At 33.8% G+C, this 10,879-nt stretch overlaps 1 protein-coding gene across 1 annotated transcript; it reads right to left on the reverse strand.

Moving 5' to 3' along the window:
* Positions 1-9,454: 9,454 nt before the first annotated feature.
* On the reverse strand, positions 9,455-10,165 carry LOC127253813 (indole-3-acetic acid-induced protein ARG7-like). The gene has a single exon (XM_051278590.1). It carries the CDS (start codon positions 10,095-10,097, stop codon positions 9,828-9,830), a length of 270 nt encoding a protein of 89 aa, XP_051134547.1. The 5' UTR covers positions 10,098-10,165; the 3' UTR covers positions 9,455-9,827.
* Positions 10,166-10,879: the final 714 nt, after the last annotated feature.

Here is a 10,879-nt window from a genome sequence, read left to right on the forward strand (position 1 = left end):
TTGGTCGAGACGAGCCACCGGATTGATCGTGATCTTAATAGTGATGACCTTGTCGCTGTTGTGTATGAAACAAATAATGTGGAAAGTCCGAGAGCTTGGTATATTGACACCGGAGCAACCTGCCATGTTTGCTCTGACAAAACAAACTTCTCGACCTACAAGGAGACCAAAGAAAGGAAGCTGCACATGGGAAATCACGCAACTTCTGAGGTCCAAGGCGTAGGGAACGTGGTGCTTAAGATGACCTCTGAAAAAGAACTAACCTTGAAAGATGTCTTGCATGTGCCAGACATTCGGAAAAATCTCGTCTCAGACATTTCCACTCATGTGGGGGATTGTTGGATAATCGGTTAGTTTGTAATCGATTATTTTTTAAGTGAAAATGCGACGGACCGGTAGCTGGAAGAAATAAATAAATATTATTTATTGTGTATGTAGTTTGGTTAATATTTTGGCTTTTTTGTCTATCTCGAGACAAACCAAATTGTGCAACCCCAAATTAAACCCAGTATATGGTCTAAGTCGCAGTATTATTTGGATAAAATATTAAATTATCCGTTGGATATATTTATTTGAATTTAGAATAAATTATATCGAGAAGTAAGGTTGTAATTATGATTGTAATTGATCCCCTGCCATTTTGGCCAAGTGGAGACGCCTCTGTAAAGGGACTCCCCCCTTCATTCTAAACACCAACACAAACAACTCTCTTCTTCTTCTCTTTTTTTCTAGCTTTCTGGCAACTTCCCCAACTCAATTCCTCTCTCGTTTTTTTTGTCGGAGCTCCAACGATTAGAGGTGCCACTCTCATTGGAGACGGAAACTGTTTTTATCTTTGAGTTAAAACTCCAGCCACTGGAGGCACTACCGGATCGTATCTAATTTTCGGAAAGAGGACTGATCATCCTCGACTCGATTTCACAGTAGAATTTATTCTCGCAATACCCATATATTCCAACAATTGCAAGAGCACAAAATCATGGAGTAGATGGACTTCAAAACAGCACTTGGGAATGTAGCTTCCAGACGATGAAGAAATAATCAAAGAATTATTTTCGGACATATATATATATAATGACTATCGTTTAGGTTCTTTTCAGACATGACTATAACTTTTGAGTAAGAAAGTGAAATATCTCAGCTTTTGTTTTCTGTTATCTTCATATGTTGTAAGGAAGTCTGATGAAAAAATAATTCAGATTTGTTTTATAAAATCAATTCTCTTAACCTTCACCCTTCTTACATCAATTTGAAAAGTTCACCTTTTTCGAAAAGATAGCATTAGTGTAGGCAACCGAGCAGATTTCTTGTCCAAATGTAATGAAATTTTGAGATAGACTAAAGTGAGATCCAGGATCAACGAACAAAATCCATCTCCATTGTTACACTAGTAATCATCTTATATGCAGTTCGCCATCAATGTATATATGTCACTACTTTGTACAAAAACGTGTGGGATCATTTACAAGAAAGCTAACCAAGCGGTGATTTTAGAGCTGATTGCTTTTAAGGTGAACAAAATAAAACAAGAGATATTGCTGAGATGAAACAATAATTTGATGTTGTCTGTAACCAATTCACATTCTTCAAATAGAAGACTATAACATTTTTTGTTGTAATGTATCTGTATTCTATAATGTTTATCCAAATATTACATTCTCATGTTTTCAGACAAAAACATCCAGTCACGTAGAAAGAATACAAGGCCAAAAAAATATTGATTATGATCGACTCAAGCTTGATGTGAGATCAACAAATAAATCTGCGCTGCAGGGAATGGTGAGGCAGCCCATTGCATGTTGGAACCCGAATTCCTCTTCGGCTTGAAACAGCAGTTCTTGGAAGGAAGGATGGTTCAAGTATGACACCGGAATAACAAACTGCTCGTTTTCATTCTCTCGGGCATAAACAGCCAAGTGTCCCTTTGAAACTTCAGCTGCTGGTCTTCTTTCGCCGGATAAGGATTGTCGAAGCATCTTTCGGATGGCCATTGTCTGTAAATCTGTGCAAGTTGCAAGAATATTTGAGGGTGAGGTAAATGAAGCTTCTGTGACTTTGATGATGATCGAAATCCAACGAGGGGTGGGTGTGTATATATAGAGCCAGCTAACAAGTGCCTTATCCTTACATAATCGAATGAATGCATATGATGGATCACATGGATTTTTCTGTCTGCTTTTTTTACCATACTCACAAATTTCAAATCAGATGAAATTAGAAAAATGTTCCCCACCAACTCAGCAGCATAGCCAAATCCATTGTATTATAAATTTTAATAGTTTGATTTTCTTCTATTAATCAATCTCTCTCTCTTTTTTTTTTCAATAACTTGGGATCCACCGGCACTACCCGAAAGTGCACATTGGGTGAACCCCGACCAAACATAATACCCTGCAAACTATGCCCGACAAGGCTATTAATCAATCTATCTTGTTAAGGCAAGAGATCATGATTACCCAAATTTAATTCAATCTAGAATTAATAAGATTTTAATGAATCTTTAAAATCAATTCAAAATTTTAAAAGTCTCTTCAATAATCAATTCATATTTTTAAAAAAAAAAAATTGGCAAAATTGTCCATTTTGAAACTTAGCGTAAATTCATTTTATTTTAAAAATTGTACGAAACCCTTATACTTTAAAAAATATTGCATGATGTGTTTCAAAATATATGCAATTTTTAAAGTAAAATGAGATTTTACGTTTGAATTCCAAAACATAGGATAGTTATGAACAATTTTACCAAAATTTTAAAATATAGATGTATTTTATCCAATTTTTAAAAAATCTTTTAGAATGTTTAGAAATTTAGCAATCTATAAACCGCAAAACTACAAGGATTGTATTGATTCTCATCTAAAATCATAAAGATATTATATCATATAGGAAATCTCTCCTAATAAGTATTTATCAATAATAAATATAATATTTAAGAAAATTTTACCACCATAATAGTTATAAATATGCATTATCGCTTTCTGCCACTTTGGTTCTTTGGTTCTTCTTCTTCACCTTTCTGCTCCACAAAAGTGATAAATTCTAATAATTAAGTAAAATCAACGAATACACTACGTCGCCATGGCAATGGAAGTGAACCAAGTATTTATACAGACTATCATAAAAAAATAATGTTAAACCGCTAGTTCAAATGAAAAAGTGGTGGTTCACAATTATAGTTGCTTAAATAGTTCGAACAACCAGTTTTAGTTTGTCAAATCATCAAACTCAAACCGAGCCTTTTAGGTCATGATTGTTGGGATATAAAGAATATATCTTAAAATCTAGAGATATGATTTAGATATATCGGCATGGTCAGATATAGGTCTAGGGTTTGCTAAATATACATGTATTCTCAGGTGTGCAGTTGCATATTTTATAATAAAATTTCTGACTTAGCAGGCCTCAAACGTAGATTAATTTTATCGAACTAGGTTACCGAATTTTTGTATTATTGTGTTCTAGTATTCACTTCTTGATTTCCTGATTTTTTCCAACAACTGGTATTAGAGCCTTCGGTTCGTATGAGTGGGAGTTATGATGAGCGATCGTCCTGCTGTCAAGGTATTCGACGGAATGAACTTCAGTTTTTTTAAGATGCAGATAGAAGATTATATGTATGGTAAAGATCTGGAGGCAGTGCTGAAGGAGAAACCCGAAGACATGGATGAAGCCGAATACAACAAAAGTGATGTTTTCAGTTCAACTACCCTTTTCGGCAAATGTCTCGTTTCATATGGTTCACACAGAATCGACACTGGAGATTTTAAGAATCATGTTGGATATGTACGAACAATCGTGTGTTGCAAACAATGTTCACTTGATGCAAAAATTGTTCAACCTGAGGATGGTTGAAGAGACTATTGTTGTTGTGCATCTAAACGAATTCAACCTGATTACTGCACAATTGCGGTAGGTGAATCTTGAATTTGATTATGAGATCAAAGTTGTAATCTCGCTATCGTTTATGTCGGTGAATTTTGAATTTGATTCTTGAGTGTTGTTTCTTCGGGGAAGAGGAAGATGAAGTTTAATGCACTTAAGAATCTTGAGTGAGGAAATCCGAAGAAAGATCTGAATCTTCCCTAAGGGCAAAAAATAAGGATAGATCCAAGGTGAAGGAAGAAAAGGTCAAAATCAATAATGGTCAAAGTTAAAGCAGAAAAACAAGGACAAGAAATATGCAAGTCAGGTGGTATAGAGGGACATTTGAAATGACAGTGCAAGGTGCCTGAAAAGGACCAATGTTCAGCGGACGCAGCGGAGGAGATATCTGCTACGTTGAATTTGAAGGTCAGCAGCCCAATAGAGTCATGGATCTTGGTCTCAATAGCATCATTTCACTCATACAGTGATTCGAGAATCATGAAATCCTATACCACAAAGAACTTTGGTGTTGTCTATCTTGTAGATAACAAGCTGCTGAAAATTGTAAGAAAATGGATGGTCCAATCAGAACACTGAATGGAGATAAATGGAGACTGAATGACATAAGCCATGTCCCAGGTCTCAAACGGAATTTGTTTTCCGTGGGACAATGGGATGAGGCAGGTTACTTGACAAGTCTTTGAAACTAAGACGTGGAAAGTAACCAAGAGATTTATCGTGGTAGCTCAAGGGATGAAAGATGGCACTCACTACATAACGAACAACATGAAAAAAAAAAAAAATTGGTTCCGCATAAATAATGACGCAAATTTATGGCATTCTCATCTCGGACACATGAGCTAGAAAGGGATGAAGGAGCTTGTCTCAAATGGGAGATTGTCGGGTCTCAAGTCCGTCAATATTAGAGTATGAAAGGACTGTATCTTTGGGAAGCAAAGAAATGTATCATTCTAAAATAGCAGGTGAGACTTGAAAAAAAAAGTTGCAATTGGTCTATACGGACTTGTGAGGACCAGCTCCCGTGTTGTCCCTTGGAGGATCACAGTACTACATCACGTTCATAGACGAAGCTACAAAGAAGGTATGAGTATATTTCTTTAACGTAAATCTGATGCTTTTGATACTTTTAAGAAGTGAAAAGCACTTGTAGAGAATGAAACGGGGCTGTGAGTTAAGTATCTGAGGTCGGATAATGATGGGAAGTACGAGTTGAACGAGTTCAAAGAATACTATACAGAGAATGGCATCCGAATGGAAAAGGCAATATCTGGAACACCGCAACATAATGGTGTAACTGAAATAATGGATAGGACGTTGAATGAGAGAGTTAGATGTATGCATCTAAAGTGTGCTTTCCCAAAGATATTTTGGGTTGATGCGATCAACACAACGGAGTTCCTGATCATTAGAGGTCCATCGACGCCGTTTAATAATGAGATTCCAGATAAGGCGTGGACAAGTAAACCAATTGACTTCCCTTTCTTGTGTATTTTTGTGTTGCACTGCATATGCTGAGGTTAATGTTGAGACGAAGCTAGATGCAAAATCGGTGAAGTCCACGTTAATCAGTTATGGTAGTGATGAGTTTGGGTATCAACTTTCGGATGAATCTAATCGCAAGATTATTCGTACTCGAGATGTTATCTTTGATGAGCAGTCTTGTATAAGAACAAGTCAAGTTACGAGGGCAGAATGAATCCAGAAATGGTTGAGTTGAATATTTCCAATACGAGCCTCAGCAACAAATATCAGGATGATCGGAGTGCGATTGATGCTAAGGTCGAGCGGCCTAACCCTGTTACTGAGAATGTTGAAATCCCGATCGAAGTTGATCCGAATACACCGATAGCATTGAGGAGATCCATGACACACCATAGTGCGCCAGAAAGCTACTCTCGTATCCTTCATAGTTACTTTTGACTTACATTAGAGAACCATAATATTATGCAAAGGCCAAAGCTAGTGAGAAAACTGAGAAGTGGAAATTTGTTATGGATGATGAGATAAATTCTTTCATGACCAACCAAATATTGAAGTTGAGTGAAGTTCCGAAGGGCAATAAAGCATTGTATAACAAGTGGGTTTCTAAGTATACAGAAGATGCAATGAGAGTAGTGAGATTTATGAGAAATCCTGAAAGACAACGTTATATAGTTACCTTAGATATATTGAAGTTGTATTCAAACTCAATTGGCCTTGATGAGTAAAGAATGAGATTTGGCATTGTCATTGCCGATGAAGAAAAATGTGAATGTAGAGATGCAATCATATTTCAAGTTGGATAATATTGGGATATGAAGTCTTATTATATTCTTAAATTTAGGGATATGATTTAGATATTATTAGCATTGGTCAAATGTGGTGAGCCTAGGTTTGCTAAGCTATAAATATACATATATTCTCACTTTTATGGTGTGCAGTTGCGTATTTCATAATAAAATTCTTGACTTGGCAATGGTAAATCATTTTGATCAAACTGGTCACCAAATTTTTGTATTCTTGTCTTCTTATTTGCTCTTCGTGATTTCTTGATTTATGCAACAACGATTTTGGTTTGTATTTTCCAATTTCGATTTTTTCTCTAATGGTTTTGGTTTAAGAACCATTGATTTCGATTTGAAAGGTCCGTTTAAATTTATTCATTTTCTTACTTTTTTATTTGCTAATTTTTTATTTCAATTTTTTTAAAAAAATGTAAATTCTAATTTTGATTTTTTAGATATATATTTAGTTATTTGTATGGTGTCTTGGTTAATATAGACACATGAACTTAGAAAATTAAGATTAAGATAACTCATTAGTGCAATTAAGCTTAAAAATTATAAACTAGTATAAAATTTAAAATATGATTAAGTAGATAATTTATTTTTTTTAAAAAAAAAAGTAACATGATAGTGTGTTTCTTTACATCAAAGCCCCGCGTGTCCCAAAAAAATACATTGTTTTCTGTTACAAACCATCTCATCATATATTATTTTAATTACCAAAGCCAAATTAAAATTTTTCCAAACTCATAAAAGAAACAAACTCTCACCAGAGAGGAGTAATAACAATAACTAAGAATATATTTGATACAAAGAATGAAATAGTAGAAAAATAATAGATAATTAAAAGGAATTGTAGAAAAAAAAATTGATTCTTTTCTTTGATACAACTTTAAAATGTAATACAATTCGGATAAAATGATTCATAGGAGATGATTTATTATGTTTCAGATAAGTGAAGGTAAATCAACTAAAAGGAAACAATGAATTAGCTAAAAAGGATTTCAATAAAATGGGAATCTCCAAAGAAAATTTGTATTAATTAAATAAGTGATTTTTTTTTTTTTCAATTTTGATTTTGGTTTAAACAATAATTTGAATGTAATATTTTGTGAGAAAAATATTATATTTTTAATGTAATATTTTATAAGAAAAACAAATTGCCAAATAAACATACTTTCCCGTTTCTCATTTTCCATATTTTATTTCTCATTTACCATACAGGAGGAATCGTTTGTTTCAAGTTCAAATTCTTTGACTTAAACAAACAGTTTTTTTATTTCTATTTTATGTGTACCAAACACACATTAAGTAGATGATTACAAAATAAAAGATAATTTACAGAATAAATTTAATAAGTAGATAAATTAAATATTGAATTAAAATAAATAAAGACAAATTACTAAAATAGTGATATATTGAATGATAATATAATAAAAGTTATAAATTTGAAAATATGAATAATTTTTAATATACAAGTGTGCTTGGTATATTAATTTTGCAGCATCCAATTTGTGGAACTTATATAACTGAATAAAAAATATATTTTATAATCCTATCAACTATATGAAATCTATGTAACAAAATCAATCAAACTTTGCTTAGAGTATATGAATTTTCTATGCAACAGAAATCCAAATTTTTAAGTCCCAAAATATCCAATAAAATCGCAATTGTAGTGTCATTGCCTAAGAATTGTCATAGACATGATAAACAATAACTACAATTATTATTATTATTATTATTTTTAATGACGTGGGAACCCGCAGCCGCTACCCGAAAGTGCGCACCGGGTAAACACCCGGCCGAACCTAATACTCTGCAAACCAGACCCGGCAGAAAAGTCACACTAAGAGAACAATGTGTGACAGGTGAACTCGGTGTCGGGGAACTACAATTAATTTTGTGCCTATGGAAACATTGTCTCAGGTGATTCAGATCTAACAGGGTGCTGACAGCACCTCCAATATAACCAAATAATTAACACTTAACAAATTTAAAAATAGCATAAGTTTATATCAGTAGTATACAAATACAACACATGAATGGACATAATATGATCCAGATACTACATATATATACATAATACAACTAATTAGTGTGTTTGTTTCGGGGTTTGGATTTTGAGTTGTGATTTGAATAGTAAAAATTTTGAATGTGAATAGTTGTATAATGTGATATAAATAGGTGTTGATGTGATGTTTTGAATGTAAAATTAATTTTAAGTATAATATAAAACATGAAAAATAAGTGTTTGATTTGATGTTTTTGGAAAAAAAATTGGATGAATAGTGTATTTGAGGAAAAATCCCCCGAACAAACACATAATCATTATGTGCTTCAATACTAATCATGTGTTGCGTATATCATTATAGTGTGTTGATTAGTCCCAATAGTGCATATAATCATCAATTAGGGTGTGTTCGTTTGTAAGATTTGTGCAAAATTTTACTATTCATCCAATTTTTTTCCCCCAAAAACATCAAATTAAACACTTATTTTTTATTTTTTATATTATACTAAAAATCAATTTTACATTCAAAACATCACATCAACACCTATTTATATCACATCGTACAACTATTCAAATTCAAAATTTTTACTATTCAAATCCTAACTCAAAATCCAAACCCCCATACAAACACACCCTAATGTACTTTCAAATACTATGATTTTATGTGGTTTGTTGGCCCCAAATTAACCAAACAGCAGCAACCAAGAACAATAAAATAACACTAAAGTGTTTCCGGACGTCCTGCAAACATCAACCAAAACATTAACAGATTAGCTAGAGCTAACATGGTCGATTGTCGCCATCTTTCTAGTCTCTGTCCCTTCCAATTCACTCATAAAATCCAGAAAAGCATCGAATGATTGAACACGAACCTTGTGAAACTATATTGAACAGTCCTTTGATATCGGTCCACCATGTGAACTTAAATACATTAATTTTCTAAAATCAAAGAGCTCCACAATTTCTATTGTAGATTGAGATGCTTGTGTTTCTTAACAGATGCTGCATATTAGTTAAGTGCATGGCAACATTGTCTCTAATAGAGAAACGAGCATATGATAATCACATGATCTGGTTCGCTAATTATTATAGAGAGTTTAGAACAAGAAAATGTAGCAATTTGATGATATCTGTGTGATAACTCGCTCCTTTGAGTAACAAACACGAAAGCTACCTTTTTTTTAAACTCTTAAAATAAAATATGGATGTGTTTTGAAAGAGAGAAAGGACTGATTTTTTGAAGAAAATGGAAGCATACATACTTATGTTTATCAAGTGACTTAACAATGAAAGGATTTATTGACCAGAGGATTTTATACAGCCCTTCTTCCAAGCAGGATCAGAGTCGATAACCGGCATATTTTAGCTGTCTATGGTCTTTTATCCTTTTTATTTGGATAGACATAAAAAAGGGGATTGGAATTAATGTGTTATTACAATGAATATGCAGCGACTGGCCTAATCATGTAAGGCTTTACATTATGAAATTGATCCAACAGGTTTTTCTTGAAATGTATTTGTGGAGTTTAACTTTCTTGTAAGGAATTACAATTCTTGTCCGGGCTAAACAAATCCTAGATAAATGAAAGGATAAATGTCCCCGAAAACAATACTAGAATCTAGTTTTCTATCTTTCTATCTATTTATGTAGAGATGAATGTGTTTTATTGCTTGCTCAAGTGAGATGTGAGATCCACGAATAAATCTTCTCTGCAGGAAATGGTTAGGCCTCCCATAGGATGATAGAACCCGAATTCCTCCTCAGCTTGAGACAGCAATTCTTGAAACATAGGATTCTTCAAATAAGACACCGGAACAACGAACCGCTTCTTTTCGCTGTTCTCCCCAACGTAAACGGCTAAGTGCCCCTTCGGAACCTCAGCTGATCTTCTTTCACTTGATAAAGACCGCCTCAGCTTTTGTACGATGGCCATTGGTGGTTGTATTGGGCAAGAAAATGCGACTTTGATAAAGATATGTTTTGGTAAGAAGCAAAGGCTTGTAAGAGTATATTGTAATTGGGGTTTGTGGTGTATGTATATATAGGCGAGCAATCAAGAACTGCTGTGTACTAAATGTTAGATCAAGTGGGCAACATTTCGAGTAGGATACGTGCTTCCTATGAAAATAGTCAGACATGAGCACATGACAATATAAATGCAGTTGTCTTTATAATCATATATAAGGATCAAAAGATACCACAATTTTTGTAGTCGATATATGGTCCCCTTAGGACATTATGTATACGTAAGTGTCTCTACTGCAATAAATCAGACAAACCATTTGCAGTCTTTCATTATCAAGTACTAATCGGATACGAGTCCACCAATAATTTGAATGCAAGCCTTCCTTCCGAACCTCCAAACATCGGTCCACCATTTGATCGACGAAAATTGATCATATGGTATTTAATCAAAGGTCCACATTGTTTCTGTTGCAAGAAGAAATTGACAGATCATGTGATTTTTCTTCTTAACAGATATGAACATGTTCGACACAAACAATTATATTTTGGCGAGGTCATCTCGTGCTGTCTGAATCCTAAATTATTTTTCTCAAGTTATTGTGTACCAGATGAACATGAATCTTTTTTACAGACTTTGGTTGTCCTGAGATCACTGCACTTCTCTTCTCTAATAAAATCATACTGACTTATCACTGTCACTTCTTCAAACCAATACTTGATTTCCCATTAAACTCAAATATACGGCACTCA

This window comes from Andrographis paniculata, unplaced genomic scaffold (genome assembly GCF_009805555.1).
Source record: "Andrographis paniculata isolate CXL003 unplaced genomic scaffold, ASM980555v1 Contig12END, whole genome shotgun sequence".
NCBI classification, from domain to species: Eukaryota; Viridiplantae; Streptophyta; class Magnoliopsida; order Lamiales; family Acanthaceae; genus Andrographis; species Andrographis paniculata.

What these genes read in the sequence shown, in the direction of transcription:
- LOC127253813 (XM_051278590.1), bottom strand. Translation starts at nt 10,097, where the DNA reads ATGGCCATCGTACAAAAGCTGAGGCGGTCTTTATCAAGTGAAAGAAGA.